Raw genomic sequence first — 20,395 nt, 5'->3', positions numbered from 1 at the left:
ATGATCACAGATTTACTGGCCAGCGGATCTTGGGCTGCAGTTCCCCGACCGTCTCACCCAACAGATCCTCCCGCTGGTTGGGGATCAGGCACCTGTCATTGGGCGGCCGATAACTACAAGCAAGCGCCACCTCCTTCTCATCCATGCCAGACCCCAGCTCCGTATGGCCAACCATAGCGCCAACATGTAAGCCAACAGCTGGTGTACATGCATACAGTACAGTACACAGCACACAGTATATCCTGCACCTGGGCATTTATCCGGACCAGCAGCATCCATTCAGGAATGGCTTTTCTTGTCCATTGCTAGCCTTCCTGCCCACGGCCCGGGCCGTTCAACCCCTCACTACAGCAAACACATTGTTGGACACCGCAACTCAACTTGAGAACCCCGCTCCTCGCTTGCACCACGAGTGAAGCAGGTAGTATTCCAAATACTGCGCGATCCCATTCCAAAAAAAAAAAAAAAAAAAAAAAAAAAAAAAAAAAAAAAAAAAGGAAAGGAGGAAAAAATAAAAAAAAAGAAAAGAAAACAGATCCGCTAGAGCATCAGATTACATTAGGATATCAGCGCAGTGGTCTGGAGACGCCAGGCCGACTCAATTCGACTCACCCAGGGCCACGGTAAGTGGTCGAAATCAACGAAGTTGGAGTCTGCTACCACGAGCTACGAAGCTAATGACTCTTGCCTTTCTACTTATACCTAACCGTATCGGTTCCATGAAGGCTGAAACCGAGAAGTCTACCGCTGAGGCGGTGACGGATATGGATCTCTCACGGCCTGTTCTCGATCCGGCGGCGGATGATCGTTCGGAAAAGGTCACATCAGCTGGGCCGGAAGGCTCCTCCACCACAGAAGCCGAACCATTCTCCGTCTTCACCAATGGCCAGAAGAGATGGATCAACTGGGTCGCCTCCTTCGGCGCCATGTTTTCGACGCTCAACAGCTACATATACTTTCCGGCCGTGGTTCCCATCGCTAGTGACCTCAATGTTTCGGTAGCCTTGGTGAACTTAACCATCACTTGCTACCTCGTTGTTGCGGGCATTGCACCTGCAATCATGGGAGACTTGGCGGATCATGAAGGAAGGCGACCTGCGTACATCATCATGTGCGTCCTCACGGTTGGCGCCAACGTGGGGTTGGCCCTCCAACGGTCTTATCCTGCCCTGGTCGTGCTGAGAATGATTCAAGCCGCTGGTTCCTCGGGTACGGCAGCCGCATGAGACGTTCGGTGCTTCGTCTGCAGAAAAAGTGCTAATGACTTACATGGACTCCTTATCAGGCGCCTTCGGGGCGGCACACGGCGTCGTCTCGGATATCTCCCCGGTTGCGGAGAGGGGATCCTTCACCGGCACGGTCATTCTCTTTACGAACACCGCACCCAGCTTCGGTCCGATCATCAGCGGGGTCCTGGCCGAGACTGTAGGCTGGCGGTGGATCTTCTGGCTCTTGACCATCTTGACGGCGACCTACTCGGTGGTGCTGGTCTTGTTCTTCCCTGAGACACAACGCAAGCTCGTCGGGAACGGCAGTAGACGGGTGCAGTGCCTCCTCTACCGCAGCCTCTTTTCGACCGTTACCAGTCACCGCCACGTGATGGACAAGACCATCGAGCCGTCGCGACCGAAGCACCACATTCCCAACCCGTTCGCTTGCCTGCCCATGCTCGCCTATAAGAACAACTTCCATCTTGTGGTTTTCGCGTCCATAACCTACGCCCTGAGAATGACCCTGCAGGCGTCTCTCGGATCTCAGTGTCCCGGGATATACCGACTGAACTCTCTCCAGGCTGGACTCATCTTCTTGCCGCCCGGTGTTGCGGGCGCAGTGGCAGCCAAGCTCCAGGGGGTGCTGATTGACAGGAACTATAAACGAATGTGCGCACAGCTTGACGGCGCCGAGTTCCACCGGGGAGAGGATATTTCCGACTTCCCCATCGAGAAGGCCAGACTCAAGGGCGCGACGGTCATGATCGCTATTACTGTCGCCGCGACGGTTGGGTACGGTGTGGCGTTGATGACGCGTGCTGTGAGCATCCAGATTCGCAGTGCTGTCGTGAAGAGCCCGAGCTGAGCACCACCAAGCTAACCTCCTGCAGCACATCTCGGTGATGCTGATCATGCAGTTCGTAACGAGCTATACCACGAGCAGCGTCTTCTCGGTGAGCAGCCTGCAAAACCCCACACCCGACGGGAGCGGAGCTAACAGAGGCCTCTCAAAACCGGCAATAATCAGATCACCAACACGCTGCTAACAGACCTTAACCCAACCCGGGCGGCATCGGTCCGAGGAGCCTCGAACCTGGTACGGTGCCTGCTCGCTGGTGGCTGCATCGCGGCACTGGAGCCGGTGACGGAGAGGATCGGACTGGGATGGTGTTTCGGCGTGTATGCTATTCTTCAGGCGCTGGTGGTGCCGTTAATTTGGCGACTGGAGGCGAAAGGCTTGACATGGAGGGAAGAGCGGGCAGCTCGGCTGGCCCGGGAGGGTGCAAATCAACCCTAAATAAGGGGCTAACATCCCGGTCGATGCCCCGGCCAGGCCAGGCGGATCGACTTATCCCCAGCTGAGGATTACATGAACGGTCTAACTATTCAATGCTTGCATTCAGGGTCCATCACCCTCGTCGACACCTTGACGACGTTGGTCATGGTCGTGAGCAAGACGAGCACGACGCCGGCGTCCCACCCGCTGCCGCTGACGGTTTGCACAAGCCCGAAATTGCTCTCGAGTATCCATCCGTATGCGGCTAGCACATCTGTGGAGGGAGCAGCGTCCAATCGGGTTCAGATTTACCCCTTCCTTGCCTTAGTTACTCAGCGGACTCGAACCTCGAGCCGTCTTGCGGAAGCCCCAGCTGGGCCGAGCGAGAGCTTTCACCTCTTTGCTGTCTTCGGGCCGTCAAGGCCAGTCCCAGCCGTCGCGCCATGCCGTCTGGCAAACTAAAAAAGCGAGAAGTATCAGCTTGCATTCCGTGCTATACCAGGAAACAAAAAGTGATTAATCCGTACTCCAGGCCCCCCTTCCCCTCATCAGCTTTCTGTTGACCCATGTTTTCATAGTGTGACCGCCAATATCCTTGCAACAGGTGCGCCCGGCGCCGACAGCCCGAGCTGTGCGCCTACTACTCCTCCCAGACCCAGCAACCCGTCAACGTCAATGTGACGACCACACGGCTTCCCTTGTCGTCGTCGGTGCAAACCCCAATCGGGCGCGACGAAGCCAGCCAGGGCGAGGGTGGGCAGTTCGTAGACGAGCTTGACCCTCATGATTCCTCCACCTCGCTGGCGACGAGTCCGCCGAGGTCTGCCGAGGAGTCCTCGCTGGCCGAGGTCTTTGGGTACTTGGGCCAGAGCGACTTCGACGCCTTGGCGCTCGTGCACAAGGTACGCAACGGCCCTGGTTGGCATTGAATTCTCGTTTGATTGACGTGCCGTGGCCGGGCTCGATAGTTGGCCCCTGAGGATGCCAGCCCCGACGCGAAGGGGAAAACAACCCTCCCAATCGAGATCGAGGCTGAGGTCCGAAAGAGGCTGGACAGGATGCCCAGCCGCCCGATCATCGACTTTCTAGTCCAATATTTCATGACGAAAGTCAACTGGTAAGGGCTGTCTGGTTAACTCCCGTTCACTGAGAGTCATCTGCTGACCTCCATCCCTTGATTGAAACAGGATAGACCAGCTTCTGCATCCGCCTTGGTTCCTGGCGCAGTATCGGCGATGGTGGAGCCTGGGCAGGATATCCTCGGTCGCCGACATTGAGTTTGCCATCCTCTTTCTGCGGGTGTGCTGCTATGCCTCGCACTTTCTCCCTTCGCCCGCCTACACCGCCGACAGCGTCAAGGGGATGCCGCTTGCCGACATTCGCCGCTTATGCGATGACACCAGCGACGCGCTCATGCCCATTTGTAGGCAGCTTGACCTGCAAGGCTCCCTCGTGCGTGTGCAGAGCATCGCCCTCGCTGGCCTGGCATGCCTCAGCGCTGGCCGGATGCACCTCTTCTGGGAGCATCTCAGCTGCGCGACGAGGGTCGCGCAGCAGATCGGCCTGCATCCGGGCCCCGGGGTCGGGGCCGGCGGCATGAATGAGATTGAGAAGGAGATGAGACGACGGACTTTTTGCAACCTCTATCTTTGGGACAGGTATGACGGGTCCAATCTATTGCACACCACATCATCGCACTCATCCGGCCCCATGCGAGCTGACCGAAGAGCCCCAAACTAGTTGCTTATCGAAACGACTCGATCGCATTCCGTTCCTGCCAGACGACGCCTTAACTCCCGATATGACGCCCCGGATGCGGCTCCTGCCGCCCGGCATCGGCCTCGGCGACGACGCACCCGACCCGTTTATGCATCGCCTTCTCCGCGCTCAACTTGCGCGCTTCTGGCGCCAAAGCTGCCGGGCTCGGGGCTCAGAGCCCAAGGGCTACGACGCGGTAGCAGCCGAGCAGCTGTACGAGGCCTTCTGCCGCTCGTTCCTCCCCACGCTGCCGCCCGTGTTCGCGCTGGCGCGGCCGGACCGGCGATGGGACAAGAAGGTGCCGACGCTGCCGATGCAGCGCGTGATGCTGCACATGGCCATCTTCGAGTTCCTCTGCTGGAACTTCCGCCCGGCGGTCCTGCACCCAACCGGCCCCCATCACCACCACCACCACCACCCGGTGCGCGGCTACAAGCAGATCCTGCTGGCGCACGGCAAGCGCGCGCTGGCCGTCGCGGCCCTGCGCCTGCTCGAAAACGCGGGCATCCTGCACGGCCTCATGACGGGCGGCGGGCGCACGCGCTTCTGTGGCGTCGTCCTGCCGACCTTTGAGGGCGCTGTGACGTTGCTCTGCCTGTGTGCGGACCCGGGCTTTCCCGGCGACGCCAGCGGAGACGGGCGGACATCGCAGCCGCAGTCCCAGCCGCAATCCCGGCTGCAATCCCAGCCGCAGCCGCAGTCCTATGGGCAAGCAGAAGCGCGCGCGGGACCAGGGCCAGAAGAAGACGAACCCCTGAGCGCGGCGATCCAGCGCATGGCCACGGACCCGCTCGGCGCGCGGCTGGGCTCGGTCAGCCGCGACGAGTGCCTGCAGGCGGCGCGCGGCGCGCTGGCGACGCTGTGCGCGCTGGCCGAGGTCAGCGACATGGCGGATGTCGGGGCCCGGACGCTGGCGAGGCTGGTCGACAGGGTCCAGGGGGGCGGCGGTAGCGGCGCTGTAGCGTCGGCGTTGGCGTCGGCGTCGGCGTCCGGATCAGCATCCGGATCAGCCCCTGCCCTCGGCGGACACCTCACGGAACAGGGCCACGGCGGTATTTCTCCTGTGAGTGGTGGTGGAGATGGCGATGTTGCCATGCAGCAGGAGCAAGCAAGCCCCCAGTGGGCTTTCAATGAGGCGCGAGATTATGCACCGGGTGCTGTTCCCGGGGAAGCAGACCAAGCTCCTTCCAACGGGTTTGCCTCGCAAGGGGCGCTCGCGGATGGGTTTGGCCAAGAAACTCAGATGGCGGCATGGGGTGGAGCCGCGAATTGGCAGGACGTGCTGCAGAGCATCACAGACAGCTTTGGTTTCGGAGATGTCGCTGGTCCGGAAGGGGCCGGTCCTTTTTGATTAGCTCTGGCTTATGCTGCGGTGTTGACTCTTCGAACCGGCCGAGACAGGTTGCGCAAAGGATACATAATGACATCATGTAAACCTGTCCCAAGCTAGAGAATTTTGGCATAGGTAAGGCGAGAGCGATATGTGAAGTGGGAGCTTGCAAATTCGAGCGAGGGACGTAATAAACGACTTGACTATGAAGGTAACTAGAGAGAGCAGACTAATCGTGCTGGCTGCCAGTACCCGCATGCAGGCCTTGCCTTTCCATCCAGTGGTACGCTCGGGGCTTTGTTGACATCGTAAAAGGGCGGTATTATTGATGATGTCGAAAATACATGAATGAGATTCAATCTTTTAGGATCTGTTTACTCCCCCTTTTCCTTTCCCCTACTCAACCACACCTCATCCCCACTGGGACAGCCCTTTTTGTAGGGTAACTAGGTGCGCTGCTTGGCCTTCGATTGTCTTCGTAGCTCTGGCAAGCAGCCACCTGCTATTTCCTCCCCCAAAATCAAAGACAGCCTCACCCCGTCTTGGAACTGCTGGGCTGAAAGCAGCCCTCATCCCCACAGCCTGTCATTCACCTTGAAGCGGAAAATCAACAGCAGGACCAAGCACCCACCAACAAGACAGATGATATACGCATTGGCCATGGCGTGCACGACGGCGTCGACGACGCGCAGCTGCACATCCCCCGGCTGGCTGCGCAGCAGCGGGTTGTTCGGGTCGGAGATGATGGTGCTGACCTGGGGCGGGTCAAGGGCCGGCAGCAGCGCGGCGACGGCGGCCTGGGCCTTGTTGACGAAGATGGCCTGGGCCATGCCGAGCGAGATGGTCGGCCCGCCGAGCTGCGCGAACGCCTCCCAGCCGGTGCTGCGGCCGACGTCGTGCGGCGCCACCTTGATGGAGGCCACGGCGAAGGTCAGCTGCGTGGCGGCGCCGGAGCCGAGCCCGAGCAGCACCTCGTAGCCGTAGATGGCGGCGAGCGGCGTGTGCTGGTCGACCGTGTAGAGCAGGGCGGACCCGGCGACGCACAGCGCACCCGCGAAGATGTACCACGGCACGAAGTAGCCCGTCTTGCCGACGACGAGGCCCAAGACGATGCCGACGGCGGGCTGCAGGGCGACGTAGGGCAGCATGCGCACGCCGGCGAGCATGGGGCTGTCGGCCTTGACGAACTGGAAGTAGAGCGGGAGGAAATAGACGGGCACGAAGACGCACGTGGCGCAGCAAGGCGACCTCGAGGAAGAGCACGACCATGGTGCTCGACCGGAGGAAGTGCATGGGGAACATGCGGCGCTCCGGCGTGGTGCCGAGGGCGAAGTGCTGCTGGGCGAGGAAGAGCCAGAGCAGGACAAAGGCGAGGACGAAGAGGGCGATGACGCGGCCCGAGTTCCAGGCGTACAGCACGCCGCCGAACGAGATGGCCATGACGATGGACACGATGAGCCCGACAACGAGCACGATGCCGAGGAAGTCGATCTCAAACAGGCGCTGCTTGATGCTCTCGCCTGAGCGGGGGTTGAGCGTCGGCAGGAGGAAGAGATAGACCGGGGCGCAGACGGCACCGACGACGAGGTTGCTGTGGTGATCATACATCTCGAGTCAGCAACTGTAAGACCTGTGTGCGTACCACGCCCTTTTTTTAACTCACAAGTAGAACGCCCAACGCCAGCCCGCACTGCTCGCCGCAAATGCGCCGCCGATGATGGGACCGAGCACTGTTCCGGCGCCGAACGTGATGCCGACCAGGTTCAGATACAGCGGCCGCTCTCGCTCCGACGTCATCTGCGTCAGAAGGGCCATAGATCCGAAGTACCTGCAGGTGAGTAAATAAAGATGGGTCAGGACAGCTGTTTTCAAGAAGCATTGCAGGTGAAGGAGACAGCGCATACATGCCAGCGCCGCCCACACCGCAGATGGCCCGTCCCACGATCAGAGCATCCATGTTGGGTGCAGCCCCGGCGACGGCGCATCCGACGGCGAAGACCACGAAGCTCGAACAGAAGGTCCATTTGCTGCTGAACCGGGCATAGAGGTCGCCCCTGCGATGTACCATATGGTAAGTAAGTTATCTAAGGGGGAAAGGAGGTCTCGAGTGACGCAAACGTACCAGAAGAAGTTGGTGCCCCACGATGACGCCAGGAAGGCCACGCCGAGCCAGGCGAGCTTGTTGAGCGACTGGAAGTCCTTGACGACGGCGGGCTGGATGTTGGCGGCAATGGTGTTGTCGGTGGCGAACAGAAAGTTGGCCATGAGGATGCCCGCGACGATCAGCACCCAAATGAAGCCGTGGGCCATCCGCGGCGGAGCAGCTGCCGACGGCAGCTCGGTCTTGGCTTCGTCGGAGCTGGCCCCGCTGCCATCGCCTCCCACCGGCCCGGCAGCAGTGCCTTTCTCGGTGTCGGTGGCGTCCATCCCGCCGTTGCTGACTTCGGCCGCTTTCTCGGGATACTCCGGGCTAGTGTCGCTCGCAGACATGTTACGTTGGCTCGGTAAGATCAGACGCAGTCGTCGTCGTGTTCGCCTTGGACTGGCGTAGAGGATACGCGGAAGTTGACGCTCAACTTCCGGAGAGAAAACGCCGCCGGAAGTTCGTAAGCGAGCGTTGAAAGTCGAGGAAAACAAACTATCAGCTCCTCAGAAGCATGATTCATCCCGGCACAAGTACTGCAGCCAGAGACTCCTGGAGACCAGACCGCCTCCATTTCGGACTTTTCAAGACGCGTATCAGTCGGAGTTTCCAGGTTTTCGAGCTTGGTAAGCATTGAGAGCACTTTACGATTCGGTCGGTACTGTCGCCGTCTTTCGTCGCGTGGGCAGGCGTCTCAGGGGGGAGACAAAGCCGAGAGGCCCACTTGGTTGGACGTGTCGGCCGACGAATGTCGGTCGAGCCCCCGTCAGGGGCACGCGGCAGGACAAGCACGCAAAGATGCAGGTCTGTATTCATGAATGGCCTCGGCAAGGATTGCAAATCACAGGTAGGATTCGGGCTGATTATGCCGTGTTTTATTTCATTGTAAGTCATCTGGGCAGGCTCCTCCCGGGTCTCCCCTTTAATGAAAGTCTCCGCCGACATGACAAAAACAGCGAAATTGTTGCCTTCCAGGCTTGAAGATGCCGAGAAGGATAGGATCTGTTGTCCGACCCATTTTAGGTCAGTGATAGATACACTGTCACTCGTAGAATCCGCCACTTTGCAGTGTCTCTTTGCTGCTACCCTGATCAGTGGCTTTGGAGACATGGCGGCGCTCGCGCTCCCAGATGCGCGGGACCGCCTCGCCGGTGCTGCTGGCCCAGTCCGCTAGCGAGATGTCCCCTTCGGCGAGCTGTAGAACATTATGGATCTCGGACATGGTGGTGAAAAGAGTGGACCACTGTTGCCTTTGGTAGCAGTTCACACCATAGCGAGCTGAGGAGCGGGATGTCTGCCGGACTGAGGAAAGTGTCGGCTGAGGAAGGGTATGGTTGGAGAATGGGCATCGTCAGGAATACATACGGGTGCGCAGACGCAGCCATCCTTTCCGTATTCACTCTACCAGTAATCAGCGGCATAACCTTCAAGCCGCTCTCCCCCGGGAAAGAACAACAACATCCCCAGCTAGATCATAGTGGCTTGTGATGGCGTCTCAGAACCGCATAGCTACAAATAGGTAGTGCGGTAGTACAGTACCAACTGCTCAAAACGGCCACTCCTCACTTCCTTCAGTCAACCAGCCACTCTCCGGTGAGCCCGGAACGTGTGCAGCATTCGCAGTGCTGGATCAAACCACACCTCGCAGTACGCTCTGCTCGATACATTCTCGACCCTGACGCGGTTCGGATGTCCCCCTGACCCTGTGGTGCCCGATATCGCCCAACGGGCAAGATCTTCCACTTCGATCAATCAACCTCCTTTTTGAATAGCTCTTGTTCCACGAACTTCATTGCCGCGTCGGGGTCCTCCTCCCACTGAAGAAACTTATGCTTTATGGGAAGATTCTGGTACTCGTCTAGGTGTCCCGAGCAGAAAGCCTCGAGGTCTTGAGGGATGTCGATCCCGTCCGTCGAGCTCCAATTCAGCAGGTAATAGTAATAGTCCAGTAGGTGCTGCAGCTCCTCCAACATCATTTCCCTTTGCGTGCTCTCAAAAATGTAGTGCAGACCCGGGTGGTACATGGTCAACGAGCGGCTGAAGTCGACGAGCTTCCCGCCGAGATAGTTTCCGCCGTGCGTGTCGCCCACGAGGATGCCTAGAGAGTGAAGTTCCTGTAGGTCCGGCCACATGGCCCGGACCTGAGCGGAAGTAAGACGGTCACCGGGGACGAAATCCTTGACAATGGCCCGAACGGGCAGTCCGCGGTGCTGCTCGTGTCGCGTCCAGAAGTTGTGACCAGTGAGCTCGCTTGCGTTGGCATCGGGGAGTGGGTCAGGGTCAATGGCTGTCACTCTACGCTCTAACTCGATTTCTTGCTGGGGCGTGAGAAGGAGATAGCCGTGGGCCTTGACGGCCAGATCCTCGCGCTTTGCCTCCTTGAGTCGGCCATAGGCACGGCACTCACAGTTGAAGGGGTCAAAGTAGTCGACATAAAGCTGCGGATTGGCCAGTGGTGTCGTAAGGTCCGCACCCTGATTGTCACGGAGAAATTCCCACCGGCGGAAGAAGAACTAGGGAGAACACTCAAATCAGACTCGAAGCTGTCCACATATGTGTCGGATTAACCACATACCACCTTAAGAGCAAAGAGCCCTCCGTTGATCTTGACTTTCCAAACCAGAGAATCCACGTCGTTTTCGTGGCCAAGAAACTCAAGAAACTCAATGTCAGCTTGAGCACTTGGAGTGAAAGGCGCCAGTTTGGGGCCCGGAACGCGGGGAAGAGGTATCGGCGGACTGGGAAGGTGAGCGAGGTAGAAAACCGACGAAGCCATGATGTTGTGGTCAGTCAAAACAGCTGAGCTCGTCTGCATTCAATAGTGAGCACCCAAGTTGAGACTGTGTTTGATTTTGGCGGATGTTGTTGCCGCTGGGAGCCTCAAGGTCTTATGCGGCAACCAATTGGAAGTCTTCCTTGCCGCTGAATCCGCATCTGGTTGCACTGCAGCTGACTCCGAGTGACAAACAAGATGGTTAATCCAAGATCTTCAAGAACAGTTAATATAGATAGATAGTCAAGCCCGATCGAGGTTTCGATTTTGAATGAGACGCGGTGAAATGAGACCAGGTTTCGACAGCTTAACAGTGTCAGAACCTGGGCCTCAAAGTCAGGGGCTCGGCACCCACGGGCCGTACTGCCGTAATTAGGATCCACCAGAGCCACGCCCAGAGTAGCCCTCTCCCACACACACACTTTGATCAATACAACGAACAACACCATCATTGATCACCATCTCTGTGTATCAGGCACTTCGTGATAGCTTCATTGTCTCCATCCTGCGCAGTAGCTCTGTCAAACAGATCCGCAATGTCTGGAAACCCCAGCATCTTCTGCTTCAGACACAGCTTCAAACACCGCAGCGCCCCACACCCTCCGCCGTGATCATGAACAGTCGAACCCACAAACAAACGCCTATTTTAAAGCTAAAATGGCTATCACCTTGTGCCAATTTGGGGGGAGAAGGGAAGGTGGAAGGCGTTCTTAGCAGATATGATGAAGATGTTGTTTCAAGATGCTATGTTGATGGCTGTTTCGCTGGTGATTCTTGGGAAGGTCGCTTAAGTCAGTCGTCAGTGGGGTTTCATGCAGTAAGTGCATACGCACAGTAACTATGGATAGTTGCATAGCTTACACCCCAGTCCGCAGATAACCAAAACTTTGTGCTGCCTCGTCCTTGGACCCCAGGCTTCAACACGAAGACAGCAATCTCACAGACAACGGTACCTGTCAGCCGTTATCTTTGTGACGTGCAAACAAGCATTCCGTATCCCGGCCATTCTTGTCAGCGGGAGCCTATAAGATGGTCGGTCACCACGCCAAGCACCATTGACTGTTCGAGTTCTCGCATTGATTACCAACCCTAACCCGTTCTCCCGACGACATCTCAACCCCAAGCGTCCGTCTTGGGAGACCAACCTAACATGCCCACCCCGGTTGACCCCAAACCCAAACTCCCCGTTGCTCCTGATGCCAACGAGACCTTCAACCGCATCGCGCTCAGTCTAGCCACCAAACACCAACGGGTCCTCTCCACTCTCTCCAAGCACCGCGCCCCAAACCCCACAGCTGCTGCCACCAACCCCCCCTCCTCTCAGGGACCATCCAGCACCAACCGCGGCTTCTCCTCCCTGGCCACCGCCGCCACCACCAACACCACCCTCAACCCCCAGCCCCCGTCCTCCTCGGGGTCCAAACCCCACCGCCACCACCACCGCCAAGATGATTCCGACCTCGACCTCAACCCAGCCTACCACCTGCCCCCCAACGCAGGGATAGGCTTCTTCTCCCCCTCCCCCTCTTCCTCCTCCTCCTCCTCCTCCTCTACCCCATCATCCTCAGCAGCCACGACCCAGGACCGCGACACCGCGGCACTGCGGCGCAAGGTGCTGGGGCGGAACGCGGCGCGCCAGCTCGAGCTTGCCGCCGCCGCGCGCCGGCAGAACGGGAGGAAGAGGGGTGCCGGCGCTGTGGGCGGTAGCGGTGAGAGCGGGAGTGAGAGCGAGGAGGAGGTCGGCCGGGGCGCGCTGGTGAGGGCTAGGAGGGCGGGGCATCAGCAGTATCTTGGGCTTGGGGTGGGTGAGCAGCGCCAGCAGCAGCGGAGGGGGGTGGGAAGTGGGAGTGAGGGTGAGGGTGGAAAGAAGGAGGAGACGAAGGGGGAGGTGGAGGTGGAGGTGGATGGGCAGCCGAGGAGGAAGAAGGCGCGTGTTGAGAGGCTGTCGGGTGAGATTGCGGTCAAGGGGGAGGGCAAGGAAGAGGAGAGGACTGGATCTGGGATCATCGGGGAGGGGGAAAGAGATGCCGATGCTGGGACGGGGGATGCTAGCGCTGGAGGGGACAGCCGGAGGGGTGGAATGGAAGAGCAAGGGCGAGAGCAGGCAGGCAGTGAGAAGAGGAAGAAGAAGAAGAGCAAGAAAAAGAAGAAGAAGAAGGGGGAGAAGGGGGCGAATGGCGAGGTTGGAGTTGAGGCTGAGACTGGGGCCAGAGATGAAAACTGAAATCTTCTCCACAGGGGACTGAATAAACTGACGGTCATGGGACTCGACACCGGAAGCAGGCAATCGCTTCAGTGATCGTCAGCATAAACACGTCTCACACAACCACAACGCATGCTATATGTGTAGTATTTCACATTTCACCCCTCGCCGCTGAGGGCTCGGCTCCCAACTTGCGGACTGCGGGGGAATACACCCACCGCGCGCAACAAACCAAGATCCCCTCCTTCCAAGCACAGTCCAACAGCCACACTGCCATGAATAGCCAGGCACCCCGTCTCGGCAGACCTACAAGTACAAGTCCAATTATCCAGGCATTGCCTAAAGAAAGTCATACATACAAGCCAAACACAACAAAAACAGAAACAAAACAACGACAAGTAAACGTCGACTTTTTGGAGCCATGAACACGTCCGTCCGCCGTCCACTCCGCTCCGCTGAGAAACCATGCAAAACATACACGCCGCCTTCTCCAGATGGGCAAAGCATGAGAAAAAAGATGACACTCTCACACACACAGTCTTTCCCTCGCCTATATCTTACAAAAACATGGTCCGCTGGTCCTCCCCTTGCCGCCGCCCAATCTCACACACGGTCGCTCGCCACCCACCGTCTCACCCACACATAAAACAAATCAGGCATTACATATAATCATGTGAGGCCAGCAGCCCTTCTGGCCGGAGTTAGTAGTAAGGAAGAAGAAAACAAAAACAAAACGAGTAGAAACGTCCAACCAGAATACCCCACGAACAGGGGAGAAGCAGCAAGGCAAGCCAAGGCTGCCGTTCTGCCTGCCCGCGGGGAAAAACTCGACACAGATCTGACAGAAATGGGGCCGGCCAGAATCTTCACTGAACAGCCAATATAGCCAATAGCAATCCACCTCCTCCTGCTCCGGGCCCTTGTCCTGTCCAACAACTTCAAGGCGCGCAAAGATCAGGAATGCCACAACCGATTAATACTATTATGTGTTCCGCTCCCACGCTGGGTAGTAGTAGGTGGGGATGGAGAGATAGTCGTCAAAAACAGACAGAGCTTTGCAGGGCTTGTTGTGTGCACGGCCGTTAGAGTACAGGGCGGGAAAGAGATGCCAATTCGGACCCGGCGCGTTGCCATAGCAGGCGGGAGAGGGCGCAGCAGCGAGAGGAGGAAGTGAGGCCGGGAGGCCGCGGTGGGCAGGCAAGACGAGGGGAGAGAGAGAGCGAGAGCCGCATCATTGCAGGCGCTTGCGCTTGCGGTCGTCGTCGCCGCGGGGGTCCAGGCCGTCCTCGTCCGCCCTCTCGGCCGTGTCGGTCGGGTTCAGGATGTGGGCCATGCTGCCCCTCCTGGTGGGGGGCGCCGAGTGGTCCTTGACCATGAGGTTGCGGGCGGCGGCGCCGTCGCCGCGGTTCGCCGAGTTCCACGACCAGCTGCCGAAGGTGTCGACGGCGGGCGGCGGCGGGCCGCCGTTGGACAGGTGCGGCAGCGGCGGCGTGGCCGGCCGCGAGTGGGGCTGCGACGCCGGCTGGTGGAACGAGTAGTGCGAGAACGAGTCGCGGAGCCGCTGGTCCTCGGCGGGCGCGACCCGGCTTGGCGACGAGGGCCACTGCGACGAGGAAGGGCCGGACGCGAAGGGCGGCGGGTTCGACTGCCACCCGTGCGCGCGGATATCGGCCGAGGTGTGCCGTCGCGCCAGGCTGCCGGGGGGCAACTCGACGTTGGCCAGGGGGTGTGGCCCGGGCGGCGGGGGCGGCGGGTGGACGCGGATGGACGATGGGGATGATTGCGTGCTGTTGCCGCCTATTGATCCATACGGCCGCCGTGTGCTGATGGATAGGTTGGATGGCACCGACGGGCGGTAGTGGTTCGGTTGCCGCGGCGGGGGGACCGCAAGATTGCCCCTGCGCGGATCGTCCTGCGGTAATTGCCGCGGCGAGACCGGCGCGTTCTCTACGTTGGAGAAGTAGGAACGGCTGTTGGCAAAGATGGGTTCGTGGGGTTCCTCGAGCGTGCGGAACAGGTCCATCTGCCGCTGGACCTCCGACTGCAGGGCCGAGACTAAACAGGGCACAGGACAAGATTAGGCTATACTGGCACCGGCACACAGAAACGGATTCCGACGGGCCCGCACTTACCGTCCCGGTGTATCGGGTTGTCGGGGCTGGGCGCAAGGGCTAGAACGGCGCGTGACAGGTCCTGATTGAACTGCAGCAAGCGGGCCACCGTGTCCATGATGGCCTGATGCTTAACCTGCATGTACTGGGCGTTCTCCTCCTGTCGCTGCAGCCGGGTGCTTAGCTCGAACAACGTGTGCTCGATGTTGCTGAGCCTCGGGTTGGAGGCATCCTGCATGGGCGCCATGGGCTCCGCCGGCGTCCCAGGCTGCGACGACGGCGCTTTTTGGTTGTTGTACTCTCGGTGCACCAGCGCGTGGCGCGAAGCCCGGCGCCTGATCTCGCGCAACCCTACCATATCTCCCCGCTTGAAGTTCCCGTTGCCGTGCTTAAACTCCCACATGGTCGAGTCGGGCGTGCCGTGGGCGAAGACGTCGCTTACTGTGTGCTTGTCATTAGCTACCGTTCAACCTCCCACCAAACCTGCCCCGAGGCCGCGCCGTACCTTTGTGAAAGCCATACATGTTGAGCTGTCTTACGAAAGAGGAGATGTTTGTATGCTTAAAGTATTGCCTGCCCCGGTGTCAGCAACGCGCCAGGGGGCCAGCACAAGAGATGGGACCGTACGCGAGCACCCTCGAAAATTCGTGCGAAGGCTGGATGACGAAGCTGTCCGAGTTCGCAGTCCACGAGATGAGATGCTGGATCTTGGGATCTTCAAGCATGCTGCCACGAACTTTAGCGTCCAGAGTCCGCGGGGCAGGGGGGGGACGGATCTCCGGGGGTCAAGCGCACCTCCACAGTTTGTGTATAAAGGCCGTCTGCACCTTAGGCTGATGGAGAGCGGGGACTGTCGAGGTTGCCGGCGCCGGCATCGCGTTGTCCGGCTGCTCGTTCTGCGGAGCCGGCGGCTGCAGGCGGTCGCTCGTGGCCCCGTTGGGCTTGACGTCGTGCTCCGGACTCTTGGTCGCCGACGCCGGCGCGGACGAGTTCGTCGGCGTGGTGATCTCCATGGGCTCGCCTGGCGACGGAGTAGACATTTGGATCGTAGGCGCAATGATGGGGATGGTTCTCACGCCCATTGACGACTCTGGGCCTTCGGCAGGTCGGTTGCTCGGCGCGCTTTCAGTCGCGGCGGCCATCTACTCTGTCCGGTCATGCGGGCTCTGGTCAGCAACATGAGCTCCTCCTCGACAGAGAATGCGCGCGGTGGACGGCGCATAAAAGCAAAAGGGCCAGCGACTGCGGGAGCGGGAGCGGGTGTGGAGTGTGCCGTGGGGACTGAGGTGAAGCGCATGCGCTGCGCCGTTCTCTTTCCCGACTTAGCAACAGCAGTCCTCAAGAGCGACGGCCGGCGTACCTCATCGCTCCCTGGTCCCAGTCGGGCTCGTTCTTGCGCCGCAGGGCCGCGTTCAGGCGAACGTGCGCGGGTCTCTTGACGGGGTTGTGCTCATCCCCAGCTTCTTTCCGTACCTCGTTGCGTGGACCCCCGTCCCGAAATCTTGCGGACCGCTCTCGAGTACGGCGCCGGACACGGTCTCGGACAATGGACAATTATGGCTTGTTCGTCGCCGACGGACAGCGGGGCGCGGCGGTGGCAGCCAGTCGGTCGTCGGCTCTCGGCAGTCGGCAGCACGAGCTGCGTGTCTCGCAGTGGCCAATCTTGCAGATCACAAGAAATGGGTCGACGGCGGTGGAGAGGGGAAGGAGCTTGAGTCCTCAGGGTACGGACTACAGATGCATCCCTTCGATATGGACACGGGTGCTGCGCGGAGTGGATTTTGATTCTCTTGTTTCAGTGGCGCAAGGGCTCGCTCGGGGTTGCACAGTACCTGTCCAGTTCGAGTGTTAAAGCAACTGGGGGACTAACTGGGTTGGGTACCTTAGTGTATGCTGAAGCAGGGGTTAGATGGAGCTGCTGAAGACCCGGGCGTCTGACTGGCAGAACGAACTCCCTAGTAGTGTTCTGTATTCCGTATGTAATTTACACTTCTCTGAATGAACAATCCGGGGGTTTGCAACGGACGCCCGGGCTTTCCAAAGACAAGGAAGGACAACCTGGAAGAACATTCGAACATGCTCAGGAACACCCACCTGTGCGGTATGTAGGTTGTACTGGTAGGTCATGTACGGATTACTCCGTACATCGTGTGTACTGCGTGTATCCGATGGGAGGCGGGTTGCTGTCATGCCTGGAGGAAGTTCGAGGTAGTTACGCATACATACCTGAGTTATAACCCCCTGTCTGAGTAGCAGAGGCTCCAGACCATGTCCGTGCAATTGAACCTGAATGCCCCTTTTCAGTACCGGATTCCAGCGAAAAGAGCGGCAAGGTGAACAGACAGGAGGCCGTCTGCTCCTTGGCATCACATCGATCCGCCGGGGCTGTTTTTTTCCGCGCCAAGATCTAAGGACCTTCCAGAACCCGGCTAGCACTGGCAGAACCCCCTTTGCGCTTTGCGCCGCCGACTTGGTAGTGTAGAGGTACCTCTGTACTCCGTACAGTGCGATGTTTTAATTGCAGCACACACTATCATGATGAAAGTCGGCAGTACGGAATAGCGTGCGTCGCGCTCGAAGAAGCAAGGAGACCGGCAGGTGGAGAAGGACTTGACGGTATCGCCCTCCCCTCTCCACTGTCCAGTCCTTCCGTTTTGGCAACGCCACACCATAATGCTGAGATGGCGTCGAAGGAAGCCGGGCCATCCATTGTGGATGTCGCGCAGGATTGCTGGGGCATGGGCCAATTGGGGGTTGGGAAGTACGGAGCACGGAAGATGGGACGATGAGATGCTGTGGGGAAGGCGGGGAGGGAGGGGAGGCTCCCGAGAGGGACTCGGACCGGCACCAGCTGGGCAATACCTCCAGGGGCAGGACCGATCACAACACAGCAGCGGCCCATCTACGCTCGCAGTCCATACACTAACCCAGCAGGACCGTGCTCACTGACGCTCGGAAACACGCTGGGGCAACGAGCCTGGAACAAGCTGGAGGGTTTGTGCACTTCACAGTTGACTCCGGAAGGCACTGGGATTCGCCCCGGCCTGACAACAACTCGCAGATCTCCGCCGTGCGTCCTGTCGCACCTTGCCACACGTGGAGCGAAGCGTATGCAACAGGGAAGGTTGAAGCAAACGAAGCTCTAGAACCCCCCTCTCCAAAACTCTGGAAGCTCGGCGGGCGTGCATTCTCTGTCGAGATCTCCAGCACCACACACAACTAACTGTACCGCTCGACTCTCACAGAAGGCCCAGAGGCACTGGCGATTGCGGGCGGAAGGGTGTGTGCCAGAAGAAGCCGGCAGTTGCTTCCGGATGAAGCAGCTGTGATGCTCGACTCCGGGCCGCTTGAGCATTTGTGTCGCCCTCTCAGCTGCAGTTCGTGATACTGTGTACCTCGAGTTCCGGAACATTCCCAGCACGGCAGGGTGCTGCTGTCAAGAGGGCAGCGGTGCTGCATACAGGCACCGAACCGGCGTGCCTCGTACACTATCCGTACACCAGTCACCGTCTCCACGTTATGTCGATCAGCCGCAGTAATGAACTGACACGGAAGCGTAACATGGGGCCTAGGTCTCACTAGCAGGCCACGGATGATCGGGGATAGGCCGCCAAGGTCTGGCAAACCCCCGAAACATCGAATACCTGCGGTTGTGTACGGGGTATGGAATACACTCCTCACAGGAGGGTCGGTAATAATACCTAAGGCAGGTAACTAAGGTACCCCGCCTTGGACTCGCACAAAAGCCCTGGGTGGCTCCTGCGGTCCCTACTCAGTAGGCGACAATGGCAGGGCAAGTCAAGCCTGCGTGTGTCGAACTCAACCTCGCATCGGAGTTTCTTCTAGGTGTGACAGTTCGCCATCGTCGCCTCGTCTCCTTCCCCACCTATCTTGCATCGTCCGTGCCCAGCCAAACCCGGCGCATGGGCTCGGGCCCCAAATGTTGGCAAAACACCGATCAATTCCTGAATTCTAAATTGGGTATGTACCCAGTTCAGGAGATGCCCGCCCTGATAGATTATCAACGGTTCATGTTCATACACAGTTGCTTGTTGAGCGGCATGGGCCCTGTCGCAGTCAAGAACATGCCAGATGCAGTGTTTCCATTGGGCGCGCTTGGCATATGTTGGTTCCCTTCGAGCTCGGCAGCCGGCAAAAGCTGAGGTTGTTGCCGCCGGCATGCACCGTTGACTGCTCAGCTCTCCGACGCCGGGCCACTCACAGGCAGAGGCCTCGGTAGTGTCGTGTATGCATGTACGGAGTACTGCGTATGTAAAGTACAGCAAGGGGCCGTTGGTTGTGTCGTTGCTCGCTGAAACCCCCAACTCGACGGGAGCCCCAACGGAACCCTCTGCCGGGGGCACAGCTTTCTAGTGGAGTTACATACAACGCCTCTCCCGCGCAACACGGCCCGCCCTCACAACATTCATCCCATCTGGAACCGACGTCGTTGCCAGTGATTCCCCGGTTGTCTGTCGAGATCTCTTCGCCCTGGTTGTCCCGGCGGGGCATCCGTCCCAGCTCGACGCGGCCCATGTTTCACCCTTCTACAGTCCACCCCTGGTTTGTTCGTTAGCGTGGTATACATGGTGGATCACAACAGGCATTGTAAGCCAATCAACAATATATTACAAAAACTGTACAGTACTTAATCCTCTATAGAAAAAGAGAAGCAAACCAAGTCACTTTCAATACCCTATATACCCCCCCTGATTTCGAATTACCTTAGCCAACCTCCTTAGTATAGAATAAACTAACCGTAATAGATAGTTAGAGGGCACTGTATTCTACGCCTCTAAAATCGCTTTCTTCAATGCCTCTCCAGTTAGCTAGGTAGGATAGTTACGTTCGATCTACCGCTTTATCCAAATCTAGATATATTCGATAGGATTGAGGTCTAGAGAATAGGGAGGCTAGGGGACAAGATATATACTAGGAAAGTATTCTATTATATACGCTATAGTCGACTTAGAACTATAGGCTAGGGCATTATCTTATTGGAGTTTAAAGGTCTTGTTTTACTCCTAAAATTAGTAGAAAAGAGGAAGGATATACTCCTAGTAGATAAGCGAGTTAATCTTGCCCTAGGACTTGTCCTATACTAAAGAAGTGCCCTTAGTCCTTTCTATAAAATAGGCCTAGAACATCTAGCTATTGGCCCTTTGTTGTATTATAGTGAAGTCTTAAGGATCCTCGCCTAGGAAAACGGTAATAAACTTATAGTTAGAACCTAGGCTATTGACCTAGGTTTCGTTAGACTAGATCCATTGCTTCTAATCAATAGGGCGAAGGTAAGCCTACTGTTAGGCAAATGTAAAGCGTAGTTACTAAGTCTTTAATGTAAATAGCTATTGTATTAGTTGAAGGGTCTAAACAACGCCTTGGCCTTCTATTGTATAGCGAATGATATAAGTATTATAGGCCGAGAGAACTAGGAGTATTTTACGAATCTGCTTCTATAGAAGGAAATGCTTCGAAGCCTTTGATATATTGACGAAGTTGTAGATTAGATCTTGCACTTCCTAGGGTACGATTGGTATCCAGCTATAAGCAACTATATACTATAGGTTATTGTAAGTATAGATAGCGT

At 57.9% G+C, this 20,395-nt stretch overlaps 6 protein-coding genes across 6 annotated transcripts; 3 read left to right on the top strand and 3 right to left on the bottom strand.

Annotated features, from left to right (window-relative positions):
- Positions 1-325: 325 nt before the first annotated feature.
- THITE_2123861 (uncharacterized protein) lies at positions 326-2,559 on the top strand. The gene is made up of 5 exons (XM_003657758.1): positions 326-623; positions 726-1,209; positions 1,286-2,031; positions 2,102-2,164; positions 2,239-2,559. The coding sequence occupies exons 2-5, from the start codon at positions 765-767 to the stop codon at positions 2,506-2,508; spliced, it is 1,524 nt and encodes a 507-aa protein (XP_003657806.1). The 5' UTR covers positions 326-623; positions 726-764; the 3' UTR covers positions 2,509-2,559.
- Positions 2,560-3,455: 896 nt separating this feature from the next.
- Positions 3,456-5,185, top strand: THITE_21761 (uncharacterized protein; the record flags this gene model as incomplete). The annotated part of the gene is made up of 4 exons (XM_003657757.1): positions 3,456-3,604; positions 3,675-4,145; positions 4,228-4,902; positions 5,005-5,185. Coding segments are annotated over 4 exons (1,476 nt in total), but the record flags the coding sequence as incomplete, so codon positions are not given.
- Positions 5,186-6,144: 959 nt separating this feature from the next.
- THITE_124439 (uncharacterized protein) lies at positions 6,145-7,885 on the bottom strand (the record flags this gene model as incomplete). The annotated part of the gene is made up of 5 exons (XM_003657756.1): positions 6,145-6,823; positions 6,855-7,166; positions 7,239-7,403; positions 7,480-7,629; positions 7,698-7,885. 5 exons carry the CDS (start codon positions 7,883-7,885, stop codon positions 6,145-6,147), a joined length of 1,494 nt encoding a protein of 497 aa, XP_003657804.1.
- A 1,581-nt stretch (positions 7,886-9,466) lies between these two features.
- Positions 9,467-10,494, bottom strand: THITE_2148110 (uncharacterized protein; the record flags this gene model as incomplete). The annotated part of the gene is made up of 2 exons (XM_003657755.1): positions 9,467-10,231; positions 10,294-10,494. The coding sequence occupies 2 exons, from the start codon at positions 10,492-10,494 to the stop codon at positions 9,467-9,469; spliced, it is 966 nt and encodes a 321-aa protein (XP_003657803.1).
- An 830-nt stretch (positions 10,495-11,324) lies between these two features.
- Positions 11,325-12,783, top strand: THITE_2123858 (uncharacterized protein). The gene has a single exon (XM_003657754.1). The coding sequence runs from the start codon at positions 11,642-11,644 to the stop codon at positions 12,713-12,715; it is 1,074 nt and encodes a 357-aa protein (XP_003657802.1). The 5' UTR covers positions 11,325-11,641; the 3' UTR covers positions 12,716-12,783.
- A 764-nt stretch (positions 12,784-13,547) lies between these two features.
- Positions 13,548-16,376, bottom strand: THITE_2123849 (uncharacterized protein). The gene is made up of 6 exons (XM_003657753.1): positions 16,279-16,376; positions 15,601-15,947; positions 15,433-15,531; positions 15,311-15,378; positions 14,827-15,246; positions 13,548-14,749 (listed from the first exon to the last, which is right to left on the bottom strand). Exons 2-6 carry the CDS (start codon positions 15,945-15,947, stop codon positions 13,926-13,928), a joined length of 1,758 nt encoding a protein of 585 aa, XP_003657801.1. The 5' UTR covers positions 16,279-16,376; the 3' UTR covers positions 13,548-13,925.
- Between the last annotated feature and the right edge of the window lie 4,019 nt (positions 16,377-20,395).

Source organism: Thermothielavioides terrestris, chromosome 6 (assembly GCF_000226115.1).
Source record: "Thermothielavioides terrestris NRRL 8126 chromosome 6, complete sequence".
Taxonomy (NCBI): Eukaryota; Fungi; Ascomycota; class Sordariomycetes; order Sordariales; family Chaetomiaceae; genus Thermothielavioides; species Thermothielavioides terrestris.
Note: the sequence above shows the minus strand (reverse complement) of the source record. Positions and strands in the feature narration are given on the sequence as shown.